The sequence below is a fragment of the Mirounga angustirostris genome, unplaced genomic scaffold (assembly GCF_029215605.1).
Source record: "Mirounga angustirostris isolate CCGP_5_RB_7025 unplaced genomic scaffold, mMirAng1.0.hap1 SCAF_5, whole genome shotgun sequence".
Taxonomy (NCBI): domain Eukaryota; kingdom Metazoa; phylum Chordata; class Mammalia; order Carnivora; family Phocidae; genus Mirounga; species Mirounga angustirostris.
In genome coordinates, this window is record NW_026991713.1 from 150,165,432 (window position 1) to 150,192,919 (window position 27,488).

At 45.6% G+C, this 27,488-nt stretch overlaps 1 protein-coding gene across 1 annotated transcript in view; it reads left to right on the top strand.

The window, feature by feature from the left end:
* The window catches only part of SHISA9 (shisa family member 9), a 291,042-nt gene extending 264,849 nt beyond the window's left edge, over positions 1-26,193 (top strand). Inside the window, exon 4 of the mRNA XM_064590370.1 lies at positions 22,321-26,193. Coding sequence (XP_064446440.1) covers positions 22,321-22,700 — 380 coding nt within the window. The 3' untranslated portion in view covers positions 22,701-26,193. The remainder of the gene's footprint in view (positions 1-22,320) is intronic.
* The last annotated feature ends 1,295 nt before the right edge of the window (positions 26,194-27,488 follow it).

The window sequence follows — 27,488 nt, forward strand, 5'->3', positions numbered from 1 at the left end:
TAGCTTAGTTGTAAGGAAGCACCCCTAATCTTCTAGAAAACTCTGAAGGATCGTATTTAGAGAACCCTCCACAATCCTGGATATGGCTGATGTGCCCCTCTTCTTCTCTGAGTTGACAAACTTTATCTGAGTCACTGATGGTCTTGTGACTCCTAATGAATGGAGATCCAGTGGGACTGCCTGACCCAATGGCTTACCCAGGTGTCCAGCATCTGCCTGCACAAATGAAATGCAAATCCCATAATAAATGTTCTTTGAAGGGTTCTTTATTAAGGCATAATTCACACCATGATGTGTGGTGGATGATGAAGTGCATTTCATTAGTGAAATCATTACCACCGGGGAGAGAAATTGTTTAAAAAATTGTTTGCTGTTGGAAGCTCTGCAGCCTCTGATAACCAGACTTATTTTCTAAAAATTTCTAGTAAATAAGGAGAGCCTTGGACAGCCTTTAGGGTTAACTGCCAAGTTCAAAAATACCCCTGGAAAATAAATTTCTCTTGGCGGCTTTAATATCCAGAACATCGGGTAGTTTGAGCCAGTCACTGAGACTCTCTGACCTCAACTTCTTCAAGTGAAAAATGAGAAATGAAAAGTGAGGAAATTTTAAAATAGAAAATGAAACAATACCACTCATTCTAGTTATTAGAATACCTGTGGGGGCCATTAAATATATCCCATCCATTCATTGCCAACCCAGAGAGAAAAGGATGTGACTGTTGGTTTATTTTCTTTTATTTTAGTTGCTTATTGAAATCACATTCATGTTTAAAGAGAACTCTTTTCTCTCTACAGTTCAGGGATACAGCATGTGACTGCAGAATGGCCTCTGTTCCCAAGGGGTTCACTGCCCAATTATCAGTAAAAGATGAGCACACACTAAGGAAATGTCAGAAGCTAAACCTCTTCAGACTCTGTACAAGGAGGTGTGTTTCATTCATTCATTCACTCACTCATTCTTTAGACACTTAATCTGCTCTCCCTTGATTGTAGGTCCCGTTGAGGCATGAACCACATCTGTCCCATTCATCAATGCATCCCCAGAACCTCCTACCATGTTGGGGGACTTGATGAGTGCTCCCAATATGTATTTGTGTTTTGTTTTGTTTTTTTAAATTTTTAAAAAAATTTTTTTAAAGGTTTTATTTATTTATCTGACAGACAGTGAGAGAGGGAACACAAGCAGGGGGAGTGGGTGAGGGAGAAGCAGGCTTCCCGCTGAGCAGAGAGCCCGATGTGGGGCTTGATCCCAGGACCCTGGGATCATGACCTGAGCCGAAGGCAGACGCTTAACGACTGAGCCACCCAGGCGCCCCCCCCCAATATGTATTTGTAAAATCAGTGAATAATAGTGTGTGTTGGGCACCACATCAAGTCAGGAGCATGAGATGATCAGCAAGATGGCAGAATGTAGCATGGCCTCCGAGTTTAAGACCTCGCTCAGACATTTATCAAATAATTTCAGAGATTACTTAACATCCTCAGGTCTCCGATTCTCCCTCTGTAAAATGAAGATAATAAAAATAGACAGCTAATCGTCTGTTGGGAATATTTAATGATGTAGTGCACAGAATGTGCTTAGCCTGACACACAGTCAATCCTCAGTAAATACTGCCACATACTTAAGTCTCCAGACCAGAGTTGTTTGTTGGCCATATTTTTCCTTGAATCTCCAAGGCAGACCAGTACCTTGATTAACATGCAATTGCTCAGCTGTCATTTTGAGGGGGGGAGAGTTTATCCCAGTTTAATGGGAAAGACATACAAGGAAGCTAACTCACACTGAGGATCTGATAAAACAAACAAGCAAGCAAGCAAACAGCGAAGGACTCTTCTGAGTTGTCCTAAGGACCCGCAGTCAGCCAGACCTCTTCACTGCCCCATCCATAGCCTGAACAATGAAGTTCCATGCCCAGACATATGGCTACTACAGTCTATCACAAAAAGCTTCAGTTTCATCCAACTGACTCTCCTTCCTAAGTCAGAAATGAGGATTTAAACATTTTAGACATATCGTCCACTAAAACTGAAGACAAGAAGTGTGTCTTGTGATAGACTGAGTTGAAATGTAACCTGAAAACTTAATTAAGCCTATGAGTTCCCTGGCTGGAGCCACCCGTGTGGTGGGTAGTTACGGTGTGAGAACCCATTTTATGGTTCTTCATAGGTCAATGTTGACAAGACAGAGGTGTTTGGGAAAATATCCTTAAGGCTTACCTGATGGCTTAGAGAGGGGTGGCTCCTGCCTCCAGAGCTGGAAAAAGCCCTTGCAAACAGAAAATCGCCCACACGTTGGCATTTATCTCCTATTGGCCCCATGTCCAGTTTTTTTCTCTATGCAGCTAAAAGTTAAACTCCTGACCATGTGCCCTTCAGATGCCACAGTACAACCCCGGCTACTCAATGAGAGAAAGAGACAGGGCATACCAGCATTATCAATAAAATGCCACAATGCCTTCATTTTTACATTAAAATTTTAATGAGAAAATACTTTTTCTGTTGCTATTTGACAGACAAGGGACTATTTTGCCAGAACCATGTTACCTTTTCCAATGGCCCTGTTTAAAACCACAGCAATAACGCACTTCAACATGGCAGGAACTCCCTCTTCCATCTTGCTGTAGGAATCACGTGTGAAAACCCTAAGTGATGCATGAGCGCCTCAGCCATGGATTGACTTCTACTAGTTTAACTTTGAGGGAAGTCTTGGTCCCATTCTTGCAGGTGGTGAAACTAAGGCTCAGTGTAGTTAAGCAGTTTTCCCAGAGTCACACTTCTGGTAAATGGTAGAGCCAAGAGTCATATTCAGGATTATCTGATTCAGAATCCTGTGTTCTTTCAGTGAAATAATTCTGTCTTCCAGAGAGCAATTTATGGCATCAGGTGGTTGTAACCAGGTCAAAAAAAAAAAAAAAAAAAAGGTTTGGGAGTACCATTCCCCCTTTTTTGGAGGGAGAACTTACTAAAATACTGTTTTTCTTTGTTTGAAGTTGCAAGTTTTCCCATGGTGCTGAGTATAATTGGTTTACTATAGATAAAATATAACTTACATGTGCTGAAATAATGCAGATCATGATTTTACAATAGTGTGATTGTTGAAATATACATACTCTAGGATAACCGACATCCCAGTAAGGATAAGAAATATTTCATCACCCAGAAAGTTCCCTCATGTCCCTTTCCTCTTAGTGCCTTAGATCCATCCCCTTTTACTAAGTGTTTGATTTTTCACCCAACAAATTTTTATCTAATGTCCACTAGGGGCACCAAGCATGTAGTGGGACCTTCAGTATATATTTGGAAGCCTGTGTGCCATCTGACTAAGTGTCCTTATTTTCAGTGGATTTATGAAAGAAAACTAGTTAGCGCCTTGTCAGAGCTAAGCCCCGTCTTAGGTAGTGGGGACAGGGGTGGCCACGGCCTGGGCATGGTTCCTGCCTTCAAGTGATGAACTTGACTTGGGAGTAAGATGGCCTCGTTGGTGTCAATGACTCAGTGACTGAACCAGGCTTGCATCCACCCGCAACAGAAGATTTGGGGCCCCATCACTATTTCCAGATCTCAATGATCCTGGCTCAGAGGGAGAAGAAACATCCAGTCATCCCAGGCGGGTCTCACTTAATTTTAACTTTGTCACTCTCCTGTCCCGTCATTTCCCCTCTGTTGTGAGTGATGAGGGTGTTGAGTTCATATCCGCAGGGGGAATGTGGCAATTTGATCGTCCTCTGGCACGCCTGGGAGGCCAACCGGAAATGTTTAAATGAGGCTGGATCTGTGCTCTGTAATCATTCAGATCACACAGAATGTTCCCTGTCACTCCTCTCAGCTGGCAGCCTGATCTATCTCTGGATATTGTGCAGAAATGCTGAGGACTTGGGCTTTCCAGGTAGATTCCTAAGAAAGGAAAGGGGAGCTAGTGGCGTGCGCTGATTGGCTAGGCCTCCAGCCAATGGGCAGAGGCTACTGCACGGACACGTGGGTGGGTTTGCCCTGCTTTGAGTAAAACCCATTCTTACGGAGAAGGCCTATCAAAGACAGTGGTAGGTAGGGTGCAGACATTGTCCTTCTTGCCATCTTTGACTTTATGGAAAGGACCACCAGGGGGATCTGCTAATAATGTGTGATCCCCCAGGGCTCATTCAGTACACCTGAAATGAAATTCAACTTGGAGAAACTGATTTATAAACAATATGCCAAGCATTATGGGATTCTCAGATAACAAACTTGATCCCTTTAGCATTTAGGGGAATTTCCCACCCTTAGGAAAAGTGACTCCATGGAGAAACTTGAATGCATTCATTCATTCAACAGTATTTCAGCCCCTATCCCTTGGGGACCTGCCACCCAGCATATAAAGTTGCAGTTCGCAGAGCCTGGCCCGAACCTTGCATTTGGGGCTAACAGTGCTCCCTCCCACCAACCCTTTTCAGGAGAGGGATTGCACTAAAACAGGATCAAAATGTATCTCTTGTCAACAGAGTGTTGTCATTGGCCAAAGTGACCTCATGCAACTCAAGTTTTCCTTTCTTTCTTAGAGGATTGAAATTCAGAGCCAGATTCACTGCCTAAGAAATCTCTCTCTCTCCCTAATATAACTGAAAACATCTAGGCCTTTTTCAGGGGACTTCTTCTGACCCTCTGTTGGGCGTTATCCTGATACCGCTGCATGGCTTTGCAGAAGGAGGTGCACGCGGGCGTGCAGAATCACATTTGCACATTTGGTCTCTCGCCCATCGCCCAGGGCCCCTGAGGCCTGCCCGCCCCGTGGAGGCTGCAGCTGGGGCTGCCAGCAGCAGCACCTGGGGGTGAGGACGCAGCGGACATGGGAAGCCGGCCAGCAGATCAGCATCTCTCCATTGTTATTTTTTTAGGAAGTTCTGATGGTGACTGGGCAGTGGCGACACTTAAGTCACCAAAAGGTACTGTATGGCTTTTTCCAGCTCTTTTGTCCAGGTGTTGTCAGATTTGACACCGATCAGTGGAGGCACAAAGAGTCCTGGTGTCTGTGTGTGACGCGGTGCCACACGTGTGTCCCCGTTGGGTGGCCCTGCAAGTCCGTCCAAGTTCCAGCGTGTAGGTGTTTGTGTGTGTGTGTGTGTGTGTGTGTGTGTGTGTGGCATATCTGTGCTCTGGGTTGTTGTTGAAGAATGTGCTACTCCTCACTTCTCAATATTCACTGCCTGAAGGAATATGTCACTATCAGACACCATCCCAGGTAAGACATCCAGGAAATGTTGGTTTTTCTCAGACAGTGGTGCAAACAGAACAGCCCCAAGGTAAATGGATGCAGAAGAGAAAACACAACTTCTAAGGGAGAGAGAAACAGAGTCGGGTTATTGGCTCAGGGTCTCGTGAACGATTAGCCTTGACGCTATTTTTGGCTTTCCCCAGGCGGTATGGTGAGCATCAGATGCTAAGGAGTCTGGTCAGGTAGAGTCTGTGAATTAACCAGCTGGTTGACTGGACCAGGAGGTAGCTAGAAACTCTTCACTCCCTACTGTGTGCCAGACAGAGTGCTGGACCTTTATATCATGTTGTCACTAAATTCTCCAGTGACTCAGCTGTGCAGGCCGCCCCCTTCCCCTTTTAGAGATGAGGACTTGGGTGTCTGGGCGAGGGTGTCTTGCTAATGTCCAGCTGGGGTGCAGTTTGGACACATGTCTGTCTGACTCGAGGCCTAGGTTATTTCCCACTGGGGTGTTGTGATGGGAGCAGCTCTTTCCAGAACAGACGGGAAACTCAGTTCTCTTCTGCTTTCACCCCGTTTGCTCTATTGGATATGGTGGTAGGGAGAACGCTGCTGACCCAAGGCCATGGTGGCAGAACTCTTTTGTGACCTTGAACTGGGGAAATTAGAAGGTCTCACAGGGCTCTAGGCAGTATACTGGGAGGACCATTTCTACATTCTCGAAAGTTGATTTCCAAATGGAGACAGGATTGGAGGTGGGCGGGCCGCCTGGAGGTGGGGCTGCCCACTGGGAGGCTCCTGTTGTCACCCAGGTGGGCCGTGACCTGAGCTGTGGTGGGTAGAAGATGGAGAGAAGACAATGAGGTGAAAGGATGAGTAAGAAAGAGACGGTAGAAGGTAGTGAGTGAGTGCCTGTGAGCGGGGAGGAGGGGACAGTGTGCCCTCAGTGGTTCTTATATTTCAGCTACTTGGGCAGCGTCAGCCTTCCCTGGAGGGTTGTTAAAACCCAGATTTTGGGTCCCATCCCAGAGCTTCTGATTCCCCGTGCATTGGGTGGGCACCTGAGGGGTTGCAATGCTAACAGGTTCCATCGCGATGCTGCTGGTCTGGGGACCACACTCTGAAGACCACTGCACTAGGGAAATCTTGCTGGGAAGCTGATACCCTCTGATTAGGTCTCTAGGGATCTTTCTGGGGGTTGAGGTTTCTGAAGAGGGCATGACCAGGTCCCAGAGGCTCAGAAACAACCTGAGCTCTGAGGGGAGCATGGGAGGGAAGGGGGACTCACTGTACTCCCGCATCCAGAGAGAGAGATGTAGACCCACGTGTCTGCAGAGGATCCCTTGACTACCCCGTTGTTGCCTTGAAAGAGGCAGATTTTTGGGTCTTGCATTAGATAATAACTGTTCACATGTCAACATCCATTTTTAGAAATGCAAACAATTTGGAACATGACAGACCTACTAATTTGAGACATAAACTTTTTTTTCTCTCCTCTGTGAAAAACAAAGCCATTATGATGCCCGTGACAGCATTTGGAGGCAGTCAGAACCCCTGTCCTTATATCAGCTTGTTGTTGTCTGATGCATTTAGAAAATATTTCGGGACAGGTCAAAAGCAAGGGCTTGGAAGCTGTTTTTCTACCCAAACTGGGCTAATTTCACCGGTCCTGTTAAATGCATCTTTATTTATCTGGCCTTGTCTGGGGAGGAGCAGAGGGGTCCCAGGGATGGCCAGACCCAAGTTCCTCTGGGGTCGCTGATCTTTCTCTAGTGTTCTCTACTCAACCTCCAGAGCTGGCGTCTACATGAGGCATGAAAACAAGGTTGGGACATTTGGACAGCCCCTGCCTCCCACAGCCTGCCACCTTCTTGAAAGGGGGACACATGCAGGCTGCAGCGGGCTTAGCCTCAGCACACCTGGGTTCCAATTACCGTCTCCTTGTTGGGTACTCTTGTGACCCTCAGCAAGTCAGCCGACCCCTCTGAGCCCGTTTTCTGATCTACAAAATGGGGACAATGGTGTCGCCTCCTGCCTAGGTTGCTGTGAAGATGAAGTAACGTGTACAATGCATGTCACAGTGCCTAGCATTCGGAAAGTGATAACCACATGAAGGCTATTACTGGTATCTTTAGGACTATTATCAGGTGAGCCAATGAAAGGCTCTGGAAAATCTTGTGCTAACAAAAAGGTCAAACTCTAACACATCATTTCCCAAACACTTTTGATGTCTGATCTCTTTTCTCTTCAGGAAAACCAGTTCACATCTTAATATCCAGGGGCACGAATGTTGCTAGGAACCCGCTCTGGGAACATAGGGCAGGAGTGGAGAAGTAGGTGGGGGGTGGATGCCACCTGGGGAGGTTGGAGAAGGAAGGGGTAGCTGCCAAGGAGAAATGGCAAGGTCTCTGAAGATGAAGGTTTCCTGTTTCCATCCGCATTGACTATAACTCCCTTGGGAGGTGAACCATGTCTGCCAGAGTGGGAAATGGCAAACATCACCCCCTGGGGGGCACTATATATTCATTTTTCTCTGATGTTTCCCATGCACGCTGCCCCCTAGTGGGCACTGCTGTTGCTCTGCCCATGCCCAGCCCTGGGAACTCCCCCCATAATTATTGGAAACCCTCCCAGGAGAGCATCACTACCTCGAGCCCAGTGGGCTCTTCTAACCATGTCTTTTGAAATCTGGTCATTTTGCAAAAATGAATCTTTGAACGTGACATATCGCTTAGTCCAGTGCTACTCTGGAGCACTGAACTTGGGGGAAACTGCCAGCACAGGACTGTGATATAATCACTCTGACTCAGATTAGAGGCAGACCGTGTGCTCTTGTACGAGCCACTCACGTGCTCTGAACACCCATTTCTACCATTCCCAAAACAGTGGCCATGAAAATCCACGTTCTGTCGTGTTTGGGGGAGTAACCTTAGGAGACAATATAAGTAACATACTTTAATGATGACAGTGAAGAAAATACACTTTATTCAACCCTTCTGCTCTTCTGGATGAGGAAACCGAGTCCCCTGAGATGAATGAGGTTGCCCAAAGTCATACAGGAAAATTGTATCAGACCTGGGACCAGGACCCAGTCTTCAAAGAATGGCTTACAGACTGGACTCAGAGTCACTGGACATGCTTGTTACAAATGAAAATCCTGGGCCCACATACTGCAGAAAAACAGGGACCACTGGACGTGGGGCCTCAACCTTTTTTAGTTTTTCATTTTTTAAATTTCATTTTCCATTTTTTGACTCTCCTGCCTTGGATAATTCTCTATACACTAAAGTTTGGACCTACCATTTCCAAGACCCAATCCCTAGACATGATTTGTCCTAGAACACCAATTTCACATGTAAGCATTCTTCCAACATGAGTATTTTTGCTGTTTGCTGAAATATATCTATTTTCTTAGTTGGGGTTTGAGCTGGAGCCATAGCTGGAAAGTAGGAACATTGGAGGTGACAGTCTTAGATTCGGTGTCCCGCCCTGACACTTATCAGCTGTGGCAGAGAAATTTGGCAGCCAAATTACTCAGCATCTCTGGGCCTTAACTCCTATTGTCACACAGAAGAGATGGTTTTGCCTTGTCACCTAGGTTTAAGATGGTTTGAGTGAGACAGTGTTAGTGAAATGGTTAAGAGCGTCTCATACACAGTAGGTACTCAGCAAATCTAGTTCTTTCTTTTTTCTAAGAAAATTTATGTAGCTCAGTGATAAATGTTCACCCAACTGATGCTACAGAAGGCACAAGGCTGGAGACAGTGTCCAATTTGGGTGACAGTTCTGTTGGAGTGCACACATCTTGGATCAGGACCCACCTAAAGGCAACCTTAAAACATTACTTCATGAAATTCAGCCTTTTTCAGTGTTCTGATTTGGGTTATCAGTTTGCTGGTGAGCAGGAGGGTGCAGAGCAGGTGGAGGATCAGGAGGGGATTTTTTTTTTAATAAAAATCAAATCCCGCCAGCTCCTGAGTTTGGCCTCTTTTTAAAAGCACACAGTGAGCACTGGAGTTTTGATGAGCTTCTTTGGGAACCCATAGGGCATGGAGGAGATTCTTTGCTTGGCAGAAAATGCCATTGTGTAAGATTCAATAAACTTTTTGCTAGTTTGAAAATATGTCCCTCTGATGCTAAGCCAGCTAGATCTTTTTTTGTTCCCCAGATCTTCATTTCAAGCTTCCCCAGCACCTTGCATGGTGCCCACAGCACATACTAGACACTCAATATGGATTTTATTAATAAGTTGTTGAATAAAGTTGGGCATAGCATTTGAAGGGAATGTTGTCGTCTTTTCTGAAGAGGTACTGGGAAATAGAAAAGTTAACCAAATGGAAGTCAAGAGATCTGTGTCCTAGATCCAGTGCTGCTTCTACCCAGTTGGTGGTCCTTGAGCCTGTAGCTTTAGTAGTCTCTCCTGTAGAATGGAAGGTTGGGTATCATTGATCTCTTTGGCCTTTCCATCTCTATAACCAAAGATCCCAGGCTTTGCTCTGATTGGCTTGCCTAGTCATGCACCCACCTCTGAACACATTGTTATGGTGAGGGCAATGGAATGGGTTGCTTGTAGTCCCTAGGGAACAGCTGGGGGGGGGGTGTGGGAGAGTGGAGGTGTGTGTCGTCCAAATCACATGGATTAAGAGTAGGAGACAGGTGGATTCCCCACCTGAAAATAGGGGGCTCTTCCTGGAAGTAGGGTGAGTAAATGATTGGTGTTTGCCAATCTTGCCACAAAAATGATGTGTAACAAGCAACTTCAAATCTTGGGGTTTAACATCTATTTAGCAGCTTTTACTGAGACCAGGTGTCTATGCTGATGTCGGAGGTTCTCCTAGTCTCTCTGAGTTGACTTATATATCTGGGAGTTGGCTGAATGCTGGCTGATCTGGGCTGGTTTTAGCTGGAATGACTCGGGAGACTTGGCTGTGCTCCATGTGTCTTTCATCCTCAGAGGGGGTAGCACAGACATCTCATGATGACGGCATTGGTACAAAAGAGGAACCGCAAACCAGTAAGCACTTCTTCAAACTTCCGTTATGTCATGTCGGCTAACATTCATTAGTCACATGTATGAACTCAGAATCCAGTGGTGGGGGAAAAAAGATCTTCCTCTTTTGGGGTGAGTTTCAAAGTCACATACAAAGAGCATGGACGCAGGGAAAGGCAAATAATTGAGGTCATTTCATGCATGAATCTAACATAGGATCCCAAATCTCACAATTATCTGCTTTGAGATGGTCCTTTGCTATAGCAAATTGGAAGGACGCACATAGGATTAAGGATAATTAACCCTTATTTGCTTCATTAAAAAAAAAAAACACTTGTATAAAATTTCATCAGAGGGGAGGTCGATCAGAAGATAAACCACACAAGGAACTTCTGAAAAGAATGATCTCCATCTATGGAGCAGCAATGCAGGATGCATGGAAGGGCAGTGAATGAATGCATGCTTTCCATCCAGAGCCCTTCTGTGTAGGGGGCTCTGTGGTCAGCCATGGCTGGGGCACAAGTCCGTCCATCTTTGTTCAGTAGCCTCTCAGAAAGAGGTGACTGCAAAGCAGGGCTGCCTAAGGGAAGAGACAAAGGACCTGCAGGTTTAGAGGTCTGTCGGCAACAAGACATTCACAGAGGGCTCCCTGGAGTCACAACCAAAGGGCTCATGGCACAGCCTGAACAGCTTTGGGTGCAAAGCCCAAGCCAGGCACTGTTTCAGAATGCTCTCCAGCGAAGACAGTGGGAGCCCCCAGGGTTAAGACAAAAAAAATCCAGGCTTCTGGACTTCCCTTGACAATTTTCTTAGAGAATAGGATTTCAAGGAAGATGTGAAGCCCAGAAGAGAGAACCGGGAGCCGTGAGCTTCATTAGGACCTGGTTCAAATGTGACCTTCCCTACTTGTGTCTCTTCAGCAAGGCCCTGAACCAGGTGAAACGGGGCTAATTCACCATAAAGACAAATCTTCCCATCCCCTCCCTGGCTCTCTCCTGTCTGAGAAGCTAGGCTTTTTTCCTGCCTTTCTTGTTTCTGCCTGCTGAGACCGTTTCAGGAACCTGCACAGCTTTAGAGAATGTATTTTAAAAGAAGAGAGAAATACCCGGGTATTTTTTTTTAACATGAACTGTCCCCCCTTTTACTTTTTAATTTAGCTTGTGAAGGAGGCAAAAAAAAAAAAAAAAAAGGTAGAGACCCAGAAAATATTCCTGTATATGTAAAAAGCAAATACTGTCCTACCGAACCAGAGGCCCCACAAATACAGCAGGTTGAGAGAGAGAAGTATATCTATCTCTCTGTTACAGTCCCCAGAGGGAGTGGTACAAGTTGGTGGGGCAGCTCTACTCCAAACTGTCACTCAGGGACCCAGGCTCCTCCAACACTGTTTCTCTACCACCCTCTACAGGACTGTCCTCATCTGCGTTGTTACGGTTAGCTGCTATCATAGCCATGGGAAGGGGGAAGAGAGGACACTCAGAGCAAGAGATTTTCTTTTAAGCAAGTCAGGTGAAGTGAAAGTTGGATGTATCATTTTTGCTAACATACCACTGGCAAGAGATGAGCCACATGGCCAAATTTAGCTCCCAAGAAGGCTGGGGAAATCTAGTTTGGAGCTGGTGGCCATGTGCCCAAGAGAAGAAGGTAGAGAGAGACTTGGGACTCGAGTGGCCATGTGTTACATCTTCCCAGGTGGGAGTGCGCCATGTGTAATGGTTTGTGCTTTTACCTGCCTTCTCTCCTTGACTTCTGCACCTCACCCTGCAAAGTCGATCTTACTATCCTCATGTGATTTTCTTCTCCTTCCTAACAGTGGCAGCAATAGCAGCTACCATCTGTCGAATACCAACTATGAGGCAAGGACATTGGTATTGGACATGATTCTCTTCCATACCCTTGACCCCCTGCCACCCAACCATTGTCATTTGATTTTCAGTTTTATTGGTAGAACTTAGAGAGTTCAGGTAACTTGCTCAAGATCTCCAGCTTGTAAGTGGAAGAGCTGGGATCTGAACTCAGATCCATCTACTCTCAGAGGTTAGGGTCTTTCTACCATATTGTAAAGAACTTACAGTCAACAAAAATCAGGTGGGCGTTCTTCCAGACATCGTTATATACTGTATGAACCTGATGCACGGCAGCCTTAAGCTCCTACCTACTATTCCTTCTTTCTTTCTCTCATTAATCTTTCTAATTCCTTGATCTTACTGCTGAAGCCTTGTCCTTTGAGACTTGGGGCTCTGCTGTGGCTGTCGAGGGCCCAGTGTAGGATTCAAAACCAACACTTGGGCTCTTTGTCATTGCTGGAAATGATTGCTGTCCTCTGGGTGGTGGGGAGGGTATAGTAGAAGCACAAGGAAAAGAAATATTAGTTAATATCTCAAATGATCCCACTACAGTGTCATAGAGGGAATCAGTGTGATGAGCCCAGGCAACCACATCTGCCTCATGGGCTTGGGGTGGGGTGGGGGCCAGCTACATGAGATAGTATGTGTCAAGCACCTGGAGAGTACCTTACCTAGAGTCTTCTCTCCATTCTGTGAGAAGTGGATGGCTCTTTGTCCAGCCCAACTCTGGGACAGGTCGGTGACTGGCCAGCACTTCAATGTCAGTGCCCCTCAGAGATGCCAAGACCCATACACCTGGTAAGGCAGCAGCCAGCCTGAATGCTGGAAAAGCCACAACCTGGCAGAGGGTGTCTCAGGTCACCCCCAGCTTCCTCCTCCTCACCTTAAGGGAGTAAAAGATAAACATAGTTTGCCTTAGGAGGGAATTTGGGGCTTTGTTAAACTTCCAGCTGTGACATTCTGATGTTTCCTCTTGAGAGTCTGATACTTACATGTGCAACCCAGTCCCTGATGTTTGGGAGAGGAGGAATCAAGAAAAGTGGTTTCTCTGTATAATTCTCACTCTGCCCTCCATTTTCCTTAGTTTTGGGCGGATATTTTCTTGCAGATAAAACCTTGTTAAGGAAATAAGACTGTTCTTTTATAAGGCAGGCTCATCATTAGAAAAACGGTGAGTGTTGTAGCCACAAATTCACAAATTGTGAATTGGGCCTGGAATCCTGGGTTCTAATCCCAGCGCCATCGCTTGGACGAGTTGCCAAAGCCCTGTAGCCTCAGTTTCCCCATTTATAAAATGAGACTGAGAATGGCACCTACCTTGGTAGGATATTGAGAGTATTAAAGAGGATAGAGGGGCACCTGGGTGGCTGTCGTTAAGCGTCTGCCTTCGGCTCAGGTCATGATCCCAGGGTCCTGGGATCGAGTCCCGCATCGGGCTCCCTGCTCAGTGGGAAGCCTGCTTCTCCCTCTCCCACTCCCCCTGCTTGTGTTCCCTCTTGCTGTCTCTCTCTCTCTCTCTCTGTCAAATAAATAAATAAAATCTTAAAAAAAAGGGGGGGGTTAACGGGTGCATGGGTGGTACACTCGGTTAAGTATCCGACTCTTGGTCTCGGCTCAGGTCATGATCTCAGGGTCTTGGAATTTGAGCCCTGCATTGGGCTCCATGCTCAGCAGGGATTCTCTCTCTCTCTCTCTCTGCCCTCCCCATCTCTCTCTCTCTAAAATAAATAAATAAAACCTTTTTTAAAAAAAAGGGTTAACAAATTCCCTAGCCAAGTATCTAGAACAGAGCCTGCATTTAATGAAGATGAGCTTTTACTCAGTTTACCATTGGGGGAGCTGTGGGGGGAGAGCAGACTTGTGCTATATCCAAGCGGTCTCTAACCAGTCCCTGCCTCCTTCACCCAACTGCAGCCTGCCTCCCTGAACTCACTGCTACAGAACAGTCATACCCCTGCAAGGCTACAGCCAGGGATATGGAGCTGGGCAGCAAGCAGGTTCTCCTGCCCCAGAAATAAGGGAACTTAACCCCTGCTTTAGTCCTGTAATTCCTGTAAAGCACGGGGCACAGGTCACTCAGATGGACTATGTATTAGCATCCTCCAGAGAAACTGAACTGTGTATACACACACACACACACACACCCTATTATTTATATATATTCATATATATCACATATGAATAATAGGTTATATATACTATTGTTTTGGTTGAAGCAATTCCCATAATCTCCTTTCAGATATATGTGTGTATATGAATGTGATGAATATTCATATATATGAATAAGAGGATATCTATATATATGAAAGGAGATATATTATGGGGAATTAGTTCATGTCATTATGGAGGCTGAGAAGTCCCATGATCTATTGTCTGCAAGTTAGAAACTCAAGAAAGCTGGTGGTGTGATTCCAGTCCAAGTCTGAAAACTTGAGAACCAGTGGAACCAATGGGGTAAATCCCAGTCCAGGAGCAGAGGACCAATGTCCCACACAGGGGATGGAACAGCAGGCCGGCAGAAAGGGCACGGAGCCTCCCTTCCTCTAATTTTTGTGATATTTTGTCCCTCAACAAATTAGATAATTCCCACCTACGTGGGGGAGGGCAATCTACTGAGTATATCAGTTCAAATCAAACTTTCACAGGCACACCCAGAAATAATATTTAAAGATTTTATTTATTTATTTGACAGAGAGAGAGAGAGAGAACACAGGCAGAGGGAGAAACAGGCTCCCCATTGAGCAGGGAGCCTGATGCGGGATTCAATCCCAGGACTCTGGGATCATGACCTGAGCCAAAGGCAGACGCTTAACCGACTGAGCCACCCAGGCGCCCCCCAGTAATATTTAATCTGGGCACCCAGTGGACCCATTCTGGTTGACACACAAAATTCACCATCACAGACCAGATGACCAGAACATGAAACATTCTGCCCGTTGCTCATATTTTAGAGACTGTTGTTGGAATCTGAAATATTTCCAGTGCTTTCCTGCCTTCATCAAATGCATCATTGTCCCCCTACTGTGTGCCAGGCAATGGGCAAGACGTTGGGCATACAGTAGTGAGCAGAGCTGATACGGCCTCTACCCTAATCGGAGCTTATATTCTAGTCAAGGGAGGCAGACAATACCCAAGTAACTAAAAAAGATAATCTCATTAAATGATACAGCCTAAGAATATAGTAAAATGGGGAGAAGTGATGAGAGCAATTGGGGGCGGGGAGGGCTCTCTCTTGACTGGCTCATCAAGAGGGATTTTCTGAGGAAGTGACCTTTGCTCAGAGAACCAAATGACAAGAATCCAGATACGCAAACAAAAAGAAGAGCATTTTGGCAGAGAGCGCAGCAAGGATGCAATCCAGTGGCTCTGACATAGTGAAAAGCTTGGTGTGTTCAGGAACAGAAAGGAATCCTGTGTGTACTGGATTGAAGAGTATCCCTCCAAATCTCTATCCACTCAGAACCTCAGAATGTGACCCCACTGGGAAATAGGGTCTTTGCAGATGTAATGAGTGAAGGAGGTCATACTGGATTAGGGTGGTTCCCAATGTAATGACTGGGACCCTTAAAAGGGAAATTCGGACACATAGACCCATACAAAGAGGATGGCTGGGTGGAGTCAGAGGCTGATACTGGAATGAAGCAAAAGGCAAGGAATGCCAAAGATTGCAGCAACTACCAGAAGCTAGAAGAGGCAAGGAAGGATCTTCCCCTAGAGCCGGCAAAGGGAGCATGGCCCTGCTGACACTTTGATTTCAGACTTCTGGAATCTGTGAAAGAATAAATTTCTGTTGTTTCAAGCCACCCAGTTTGTGGTAATTTGTTATGGCAGCCCTGGGAAACTAATACACTCTGTGATGGGTTCATAACAAACGGAAGAGATGAGGGTGGACAAACAGCCAGAGATCGGGTCATGCAGACCTTGGGGCCGCTGCAAATAATTTGGATTTTATTCTTAAGTGTAATGGAAAGATTTATCACTTGAGTTCAACATATTCTTAGACCGAAAACAGGGACAAATGGGGAATGGTGAAAGCTTAGATTGGTCGGGGCATTGCTTACCAGGTTAGAATCATCACCTGAGACCCAAGAATATCACCAAGGGAGAATGAGCTGTAGGAGGCCCTCCTTAAGATATCTTTGGCCCAAGGAAAGAAGGTAGGTGGGAGGCCACCTGCTGAGACCCTCAGATGTGCAGCTTGTTTTGAAAACTGGTTATTACCTTGACTTTGCCTTTCCACGGAAGTGGAGGCTCCAGCCCACCCTGCACCTGGACAAGAGTCTGCTGCTAATTAGGGGAGAGACAGATGGAGCAAGGTACAGTTTAATTTTAAAGCCTTGGTTCCTTCAAGGCAATTAGGCTCATTGGAAGGAAAGCACCTTTTTCATTCTTTCTTCCTCTTTTTAAATGAAGAAAAATCAAACTGGAGAGGCCCAGTGTTGTTGAAAGGCTCCCACATCTGTTTCCTTGTCGGCTTGTCAGCCATCTGCCCACGAGGTATTGGGGCTGATTAGGTTAATGCATTTATTAATGGGGCTTACAAGGCTGTTCAATGAATCTGTTATTTCTTTCACAAGAAGTCTTTTGATATACTGACAGGGACCACACTGCACAAAGCCCAGAGAGGCCAGGTAGGCTTTTCTTCCTCCTCCTCTGGATCCAAGGCAGAGGACACCAAACACACTGGAAAGAGACTGTCACAAACATTGCATTTCCTGGGTTATGGGAACAGTTCATCCGCCACCATCCACATTCTTGTTATTGAAACCATCTTGAAAATCACTCTTTGAGGAACAGTTTCGTGCCCCAGTCAAGAAATCTGTGCGTGCTCTGTACTTCTCTAAAACACTTCAGAGTCTAGTGGAGGGAAGATGGTCAAATAAATAGCTGTGAATGATATAGTCTTGCCTACTAGGCTTCAGATGGTCTGCTGACCCCTTGCTTTCTTCCTTTCTGTTTCTAGAAGCCGCCACACTCCTTCCTGCCTCGGGGCTTTTGCAGATGCTGTTCTGTGTCAGTTATATATTGCTGCATAACAAACTACCCCAAAGTGCAGTGGCTTAATGTAGCCACCATTTGTTGGACTCGTGATTGTGGGTCAGCCGGCAGTTCTTCTGGGTCGGGCTGGATTAGCTGTTCTCAGCCAAGTTTACTCGGTATCTGGAGTCAGCTGGCTGGTCAGTTGATGGCTGTATGGTCTAGGATGGCCTCGCCCAGTATCCAGCAATTAGCAGGCTTGTGGTGAGCATGGGCAACTGGCCTGAAGGTTTCTCAGCCTCCAGGCTAACCCGGGCCTCCTCCTTCACATGGAGTCAGGAATCCAAGCACCTGATAGCAGAAGCTATAGAACTTATAAAAGCCCAGGTTCGGGGCATATGTGACATCACTTCTGCTACAATCTACTGGTCAAAGCCAGTCAGAAGGCCTGGCCATATTCGAAGGGTAAGGAAAGATATTCCTCCACTTGATGGAAGGAAGTACTGTGGTCATTTTTGCTGTATACCACGTGTTCGCTCACCTGGAATCCTGCTTCTGTTACTCTTACCTCCAGATGGCAGCTAAAGGCACATCCCCAAGGGTGCCATCCCTCATTATCCCAAAAAGATCAAGTCCCCTTCTTAGGCCACTTCATAGGGCAAATGAGGCCAACACACATGGTAGGTACAGGGAAGTGGAAGGGGAAGGAAGAAAGGAAAGAAGGATTGTTGGCTTGGATGAATGCTTCCTTTGTGCTTAGCAAGTTGCCTGGCACAGAGTGAGTGCTCAATAAATGTCTGTTGGATTTAATCCAGTTCTTTCATAAGCCAAGAGACAGACAAAATATATGTATTGAATAGTTACTGCATCCCAGAATTGTGCTATGTAGCTTATATATCTCATAAAATTTATTCCTCACAACAAACCTGAAAGCAGCTTGTGTTATCCCCATTTCACACCAAAGGAAATAAAGCTGTAAGAGGTTAAGTGACATTCCTGAGATCTCAGAAACTCAGGTCTGGCTGATTCCAGAGCCCCCAGAGTTTTCTGCCCACCCTACTCTTGCCTCAGGTACCAAACACTTTCTATGATCAGGGGGTCCCCAGTGCCAAGCTCACTAAGAGACCAAGTCAGAGTTGGTTGTGGAGAGGGTTGTAGATTCTCCATGTGGGACCTCATGACTCCTCTTAATGGAGGCTTCTCCCCATCTCTGCACTGATTTGGCAAGAATTGAATGCCTCTGTGACTTCTTTTCTTTAGAACTTTTTGAGAAAACATCACTTATCCCAGCTGTTGGAACACCTACTTTGTAATCAGTTTTCTCAGTTTGTTAAGACAGAGGAAACCTTGAACATATCCTTTTCTCTGAGCATACCTTAGGCTAGTCAGTTTTCTGGAAAGAGGAACATGGGAATGAATGATTCTAGATCATGACTGGGGACATAATGAGGATGAGTGAGACTTTTATAACAGACTCCCAGGAGGAACAGGAGAAGGGAGCTTCTACTCCTACAATTGCCCTGATATTCTATGTGTATTCATGATATTTTGCTCTTACATCCACTCACTGGATATTTATTGAATATCTACTATCTGCCAGGAAGTAGGCTGAACATTGTGTGCACAGTGATGGGCAGGAATCTGACCTGGCCTTGCCCTGTTGGAACAGCAGTGAGAGAGAGAGCGAGTAATGAATGAAGTGCATTAACATGTACAAAATGGCATCTATGATGTGTGCCATGGAGAAGAGCCTATCATGGTGGGATGTGACCTTGTTCGAGGTCCTAGAGGGGAAGGTGGTGGGAGACAGCAGGAGAGAATAGGATTGAAATCGGAGGTCACTTACCTTTAGTTCTCCAGAAAAAGCTATGTGCTGGCATCTAGCCAGGCTTTGCTTGTGGTCTCCACTCTGGTTGCACATTAGAATCCCTTGGATGGAGGAGTGCTTAAAAAAAAATCTATGTCTGGGCCAGACCTGCAGAGATTCTAATTGAATTGTTTGGGGGAGGGATCCAGGAATCTGAATGCTTTCGAAGCTCCCCCATGTGATTCCCAAGTACTGCCACGATTGAGAGCCCCACAGATGGAAAGATAAGGTTCATGCCTTCAGAGCTCCCAACATCTGGTTCTCAGACCAGCTTAGAGATCTTAGTATAAATATTCATAAGACTGGATAGTTCTTCATAGCACTTACCATATTTATACTCTTATGTAATCTTTGGGATTATTTGGTCACTATCTTTCCCCGCCTAATAGATGTGCACCCCATGAGGGCAGGGACCATGTCTGTTTCCGATTCCTTCTTATATTTCCACTGCCTAACACATGGCCCATGCCTCTATGATGAATGACTGAATGAGCAAATTGCTTGAGGAGGTTTTGGTAGATGAGGGACATGGTAAGTTTTGCATTTTAGAACATGCCTTTGGCTGCAGTGTAGAGAATGGACTAGATGGAGGGGAGACTCGAGGCAGGGAGGCAATTTTGTGGCTGAAATGGAGCAATGGTCGAAGTTGGGTGTGATGCGGAATAGATTAGAGAAACGTTTGTAGGCATAGCTGGAAGGACTTGGTGATTTAGCAGTTGTGCTAGAGGGGAGAAGGAGAGGATGAGTCGGCGAATGCCACCATATTTCTGGTTTCAGTGACTAGAAAGCTGGTGTTTGACTTTGAGAGATAAGGAAGGACCTGAAGGAGAACATATCTTTGTAATGTTGATGGGTTCAGTCTTGGCCACCTGGAGTGGGAGATGCCAGTGAATCTGTCCTGGATGTAACTGGATTCATGTTTTCCCCCTAAATCCAAGAGGGAATATCAGGGCATCCTTCTGTTGAAACGTCATGGCATTGGAAACCTAGAACTTTCTTCTGGAAGGCAGAAGGATGGGGATCTAACATTGACTTGAATTTAACTCATGTCACTTTAAGCAATGCATGGTATTTTGGGAATGTGTGCTCTTCGCATCTTTAGTAGCAGATTCCTTTTGACATTCGATATTTTCAGACGGCTCTAGAATTTATGGAAAAGGGGACTTTCTTTTGAAAGATCACATGAGCCAGGGCTATTTACGTTAACAGGGACAGAAACCCAACTTAACCGGTATTAAGCCTGGGAGGTTAATGTGTGGCTTCCTGGGGTGTTGTGTTGAGGAGTCTGAGCGGAGGTCACACCTTCCAGGACAGAGCACTGTGATCAATGAGTGATGTCTGCCATGGACACAGAGGGGGCAAGTGGGGCATATTTTTGTGCCCTTGATTCTGAAACTGAAGCATTCCCTCTATGGCCTTTGAAAAGCATCAAATAATATCTATTGGACTTAGGTTCTACCCTGGCTCAGCCACTAGCTGTGGGTAACTTTTGTTAAATCATTTCGTATGCCTGAGCTTGATAGTTTCCTAATCTATCAAACAGGGGTTAAAATCCCCATCCTTCCTACTTACTAGGGTTGTTGAAAGGATCAAATGGGAAAAGAAACATGGCACTATGATGCCTTCCATGAATGTACATATAAGATAAATTTACGTGTGTAACAATGTGGGATGTTGGAAGCATGGATGAAAAAGCAGCAAATATTCCTCCTCTCCAAGAGGAGATGTAAGTTCAAAGGTTTACTGCTAAGAAATAAATTTTATTTTATCAATCTTACTTATTTTAAGTAATCTATACACCCAATGTGGGGCTCAAACTCATGACCCTGAGATCAAGAGTCGCATGCTCTACTGACTGAGCCAGCCAGGCATCCCACTAAGAAATAAAATTTAAAACTGTAGAGGACCTTATAATAAAAGAATTATAAGAAAATAAAATAAAAGTCTCATAAAATTATCAAATGAATATATAGGGAAAGAAAGACTAAGGAAGGAGGGAGGGAGGGAAGGAAGAGGGACGGAGGGAGCCAGGATCAGAAAGGAAGGAAGGAAGGAAGGAATCCAGGAATCATAGTGCTGGAGATGGTGTGGTGAAATGGTATACAGATTGGTGTGATTCTTTTGTGGTGGAGTTGGAAATATGTATCAAGAACCTTGATAATGTTTATACCCTTTGGCCAAGTAATTCCACTTTAGGTAATTCATTTCCAGGCTGGCTAGTAAAGACTTCAAGCTTTGTGGGCCCCTCGGTCTCTAGAATATGTACCTGGATCCACCACCGCAGAACAAAAGCAGTCACAGACAGTAGGTAAGCGAGTGGGTATGGCTGTGTTCTAGTAAAATTTTATTTACAAAAATAGGCAGCATCCAGATTTGGTCCAGGGGCTATAGTTTGCCGTCGTCTGATGTAGATGAAAAATACATCTGCGGTTATCCTAAATTCAAAATGCTGAATACAAGAAGAGCTTTAGTCTTGAAGATTCTCTTTTCAGCTTTATTTATGTCAACAGCATATTGGCAAACTTAACTGTTCATTGATGGGAGGAGTGATTAATTTTAATAGTTCCACCCAATGAAATATTATGTAGGCATTAAAATGTTGTTTATTAGTGATTTATAACAACATGGAGACATGTTGTTTTTATATTTGTTTTATATGATTTATAACAACATGGAGACATGCTTGATAGAATGTTATATGGAAATTAAACTGATTTATAATGACAGTGATAGGGGCTCATATCTAAATACACATATCATATCATTTAACCCTTTCAACCCTGTGGGGGAAAAATATATATATTTTAATGTAACTACTCTCCCTATGCAGAAATCAATCATAATAAAAACTAAGAAGCTTCTTAACTTCTTAGCCAAAGCTACACTTCTGGGAGGTGGCAGAGTTGGGGTTTGAACACAGGTCTGCTTAATTGCTAAAAGCAACCAAACACACTAATAGAAATCCCAAGTTGAACCCCATTTATTGAGAAAACGAGAAGCAAATACAGCTAAGTATTGATATTGACGGTCTTGAATGGTGGGGGGACAAATACGAATATTTCTCAAGATGTTCACTATTTCTCCCTAATGAGAATGCATGATTTTAATAATGAAGAAACAACACTGGGATTTTGTAAGAAAGCCAAGGATGTACAAAGCTAGGTGCCTTATGGTGGAGAAGTGTGTATTTGGGGGGAATCTAGAGTTTCCACTGGGGATGCCCTTACCTTCTTGGTCCTGATCTTGCTTGTGAAAAGAACTTGACTCTCTTTCCTTCTGTCCTCCTTCCTTCTGTCTGTTCCAGATGGAGTTTCTAGTGTGTGTCTCGTTTGGACTGTTGGCCCACTTTGATACTGTGCTCAGGTTGACTTGCCAATCCCTAACTGTCTCTCTCTCTCCTCTCTCTCCCTCTCTCTGCTCCCTCCTCCTCTTCTCCGTCCACCTTGGACAGCCGACAAGGTCAATGATGACTTCTCCTCCAAGCGACGGCACCTGGCCGAGCTGGCGGCCAAGGGGAACCTCCCTTTGCACCCGGTAAGAGTAGAGGATGAGCCGCGGGCCTTCAGCCCCGAGCATGGCCCTGCCAAGCAGAATGGACAGAAGTCCCGCACCAACAAGATGCCCCCACATCCCCTGGCCTACAACTCCACCACCAACTTCAAGGGCTGGGACCCCAACGAGCATTCCCTCCGGCGGCAGGCTTACGGTAACAAGGGCAAGCTTGGCGCAGCTGAGTCGGGCTCCAGCGACCCCTTGGGGACTCGCACCCAGCACTACCCACCCCCACAGCCATACTTCATCACCAACAGCAAAACAGAAGTGACTGTCTGAGCTTTCACTACAGGGAGCATCCTGGAGACCATACTCAACTGAGAGAGGCAAAAAATATCCCTGGCCCACACCCTCCCTGTCCTCCCCGACCTGCTCCCCCACACCCTGACTCCCCTTACCAACCGACGAGAAACCTGCTGGTGACGCGGAACTACGCTTTTCTTGGGTCATGCCTAACACGTGTCAGCGAGCAGCTGAGCAAGACGGAAGCAGGGACGTTCAGCAATACAGCAAAGGGGAAACTGAGGCACGGCTCTTTCAACTTCAGGCCCAAGGTGGCCAACTCACACGCCCACACCATGGGGCTGATTTTTTCTTTTCCTCCTGACTTAAAACTGAAATCCATGACGAAAAATTAAAAGTAGCACAACTTAGAGAAATCGTCCACTTGAGCACATTTGCCATTTACCATGTGCTGTCTGTTTCGGGGTGAAAGAGCCAGGTTGGGGCCGGGGGAGCCTGAGAGTGGACACGAGAGAAGAGTGTACGTAAGAAGAGGAGTCATTTGGGTAGGAAGCTGTGTGCATTGTAAGTGTTTTCTAATCCCAAGAAGTAGTGACGTGGACACACAATTTTGACAAGCGTGAGACAGTAGTTGGACCCCAACCATTCTATTTATAGTACTTTTCATATCGTCAATGTTGGAAGCAAAAAAAAAAAAAAAAACAACACACACTCAAACTCACAAAAAATAAATAGACCCTGAACCCACCAGCAGTGATGAGAAAGAAAGAGCATTTTAGAGAAGTCCCGTAAAGACCATGATCATGGACATGGGAAAGGATAAGTAGGCTTTTACGGCAGGGAGAGAGGGTCCAGAGAGTGTTAAATAACTTTTTTTCTTTAAAAAAAAAAAGATAAATGATCACAAGCCCACTACAAAACAGACAAAAACAGCAAATCCATTTTTGTCCAGAATCCTCAAGACTTAGGAAATGAACAATGACATCAGAACAAAAGAAAAAATATTCACAGTTGAAAAGTCGACAAGAGATGAGAAGGGGACCCCGCATTTCCCGCCTTGCCTCCGAGACAAGAAACAGACACAGAAACCAGTCCTCTATTACCCGTCTCTCCCTGACCCCCCTCAGCCCGTTGCCGCCGCCGCTGCCAAATTTCAACTGCTTTGGACTGAAAATGTCATAAGCGTGGGTGGTGCCTTCAATGTGTTACTGTTTAATGACAGTCTTGTTTCCCAAGTGCAACGTGTGTTCTCTTGGTCACCCTCCGTCCTGTTTCCTGAAGTCAGAGATGTTCCTCTCCTCCCCCTTTGTTGGTGAGCCCGCCCATCACACATTCTGAGGGGGCTGCTACAATGTCAGGGGTACCTAAAGACGAAGACCTCCCTACTTCCCACCCTGTCACTCCCAGTCCTACTGTTATCTGGCTCCCCGAGACCTCTGGGTCTCGTAATTCCCACGACCCTCCAAGCCACCTCCCCAGATACTTCGACGGATTCATCTCCCACCCAGAATTCCCAATCTGAACCAATTCAGAGTGGTTCTCACAGCCAGTGGCCCTTGGGCATCCCGATGAAGACTGTTTCCCTGCTCCTCCTATTTATTTCGTGGAAGCCCAAAGAGGAGAGTGCAGAGAGAAGAGATTTTGATTTTAGGTGAGAGGCTTTCAACCAGTCCCTAACCGCCTTCGCCAATGCACGGGAATCTCTGAGAGACCCAGTGTTCTTCTGGTGTCAGAAGCTGCACGTGGTGGTCCAAGAAGATCCAGAGCATTCCCTGGGATGCCCAAGGGCAGCGTTCTGCCTCAGCTGTCTCTCACCTCCAACATCATGGAAGCCGGGAAATCAGGGGCTTATTCTCCTTTTCATTCCTGGCCCCTCTGGGGAACATTGACAATGCCTGTTATCTCTCTGGGCCTTAGTCTCCCATCTGAAACGAAGGGAATTGGGGCTAGATCGAGCAACACCTCCGCCCATTTTTAAAAATGCCCCTGTGCACAGAAGGCACCAATAGAAGATCCTCGTTTATAAGGTGGCTCTGCGCTGGACAAAGCAGGGTTGGTGGGGGGCCAGGGCGGAGATAGAGTGCCCATTTTCTCAGCCTCTTTGCTGGGATCCCAGCACTCCCCGGAGTGGGGTAAACACCGCCCAGCTCGGTCAATGTTTCCGTGATGTTAAATTATCCCTGTACTGCAACCTGCTTTTGGCATCTCCGTGTATCACCATCAAAATATTCGTAGCTAAATCAATTCACTCTTAATACTTTGAACTTTTAGAAGGAAAACTTCTTTTCGTCATTACAAATAGAAAAGCAGTATCAATCAGTCACCCTAAATAGAAAGTAAGTGTAAAGATAAGGATGAAGGCAGCAAAGCAGCAATTGTTCTAGCTAGATACTGTTGCTTGTGGAAGGGTCTGAACTTAGAGCCCTGCATTTGCTAGATTGCACTTGCTCTCTCTCTCTCTCTCTTCCCCGCTTCCCTTCTGTCATTCCCCTCTCTCCCTTTTCCTTTATTAAAATGATTGGCAGATGCTAAAGAGCTGTTAAAGATATACCAGCACCCAGTGGAGACTTTGCACTCCAAGGGACTCCATCGGACGGACAAAATGAAAAGGAACCCACTCCCCTCTGTGACTCGGTGTTAACCAGTGCTATATCCACGTGCTACTACAAATCATTTTGCATTTGCTAGTGATGCACAGCGCCTATTTCAGGAAATACTGGGTCTGCTTCTCCGTGAGGTTCCCTTCAGCTCCAAAGGTCTGTGAGTCTTGTTTCCCTTTTAGCTCATCTTGCCCCTTGTCCTCAGTTTACTTCATCTGACCTTTTATCCCAACGCTGATGAAGGAGCTTTCTTGATCTCTGAATCTACAGAATTTTTTCCCCCTCCGTGTTCCTTCTCTTCTGAGTAAACTTCATCCAGTGAGTTTCGTTAGTTGGGGCGGCGGGGGACAGTTTGGGCAGGAAGGTTGCGGCGTGGTCAGTATGATGAGGCAGGATGATGGCCTAGAACATTCCTTTTCTGTCTCATTATCTTCTAGTTGGCTTTGCAAACTGGGACCAGGGTGGTAGGGGTTGGATAGGGAGGGTGGTTGGAATACTGATGGATCTGTGGCTGCCACGTATCGACAAGAATCTTGTGGCTACAGTGAGGAGCTTAGAAGAGAGAAACCCGAACAAAGTAGAGAGGAAGTTCCTCCCCCTCCCGGGCCCTGGCACTAGCCTCTACTTCTTGCCTTTAGCTATCCCCGACTTCCAACCCAATGGGACCAGAGTCTGACTTCCCTTCACCCTCCCAGAGCATCTCAGCCTCCATCCGCCTTGGGCTCTGCCTGGCACCCCATCTCACTCCTCCCACCTCCCCAGTTTTCCGTGTAAATGGAGCATATTTTATGTGCGAATATTTTAGTAACCGTATGTTCTGCAAGTAAACCTGTGTTAATACTTGTCAACAATTGCAGAGTTTATGATACCAATAATACTTCCTACAATGAAGAAAAAAAAGACGTTTGTTTTCTAAAAATGTTTATTTGTAAACATGTATTCACTATATTAATATGAATTTCTTACCTGGCAATAAAACTGATTATATGTGATGCTGTTGGGGTTGTCATTTATCTTTTGTCCAAAGTTCAGGAAACAAAACAACAGTAACAACAAAATGGAAGTAAAACCAATGAATCACCGAAGTGGTTAATTAGTAACAGTTTATTGTGCACACACAAAGAAGACAGTTTGCCGACCGGGAGCACTCAACCGAAAATGTGGAATGAGGCTCAGAGGTACATGGTTGTAAAAGCAGCTTAGATCGCACACAAGCAGCGACTGTTGGTTCTTCGAGGTGATGGGTTGCCATATGAGAATTTTCTTAAATGAAAGGGAACTGGTTGGTGGTGACCCCGTATCAGTTTTGGGGAACGATAAGTTTGGCTTGTGATTTTCAGAGGTGTCAGCAAGAAGTGACCCAGGTCAAGTGAGCCTTGATTGTCTTGCAAAATAAGCTAAATTAAGCTTTGCTTGTATGACTAAACTGGTTCTGTCTGCTCAGGGAATTCTCAAGGCTGGTCTCCGTTTGTGTTTGATTTTAACACTTCCCAGGGTCCCACATCTTAATCTGAGCTTCCACCAGGGACCACCACTATCAGTACAGAGAGCTAAATCTTTAATACATACTCAGGATGCATGGGAAATTGTTACAGGTAGAGGACATTTTAACTTAATAGCAACCTATACAAATTTTCCAGGAGAAAATTTTGTTTTTTGTTTGAAGCCTTTTTGGTAGAAGTCTGTGTCTCTTAGGTTCACTTCCTGCCTTTAAAAAAATAATGCCGTTGCTAGGTCCCCTCTAAATTCATAACTAAATTTATCTGCACTGGTCAAGAATCTTGCTGAAATTTGCACTTTTGTTTTTATCAGTGCCTAGGGTTGTAAAAAACACAAGAGACTGGATTCTTCCCCTATTTGTTAAAGTTTATTTCCTGCCTGGCTTCTGTTCGCATTATTTCAGTTTGAAATTTTCAGGTAGAAACCTGCCTTAACATGGTCTCATCAGAAAGGGGCTCTGAGCAAAGTCGATCTGAGAGGTGGAAGGGACCCCAGTAGGGGGTGGGAAGGGGAGACAGGAAAGGGAAACAGCCATAGAGGAGGATACCTTCTCATGCCAGCTACCACTATGAGTGACTGGAATTTAAGGCTGCAGGGGTGGGTGGGGAGGGTGTAGAACACATACTCGGAATCATCCCAGCCAAATGCAGGTGGAGCTGGGCTTTTCACACACCAACTCCCATCAGACACCATTTGAGCATTGCTTTCTGGGACAGTTAATGAT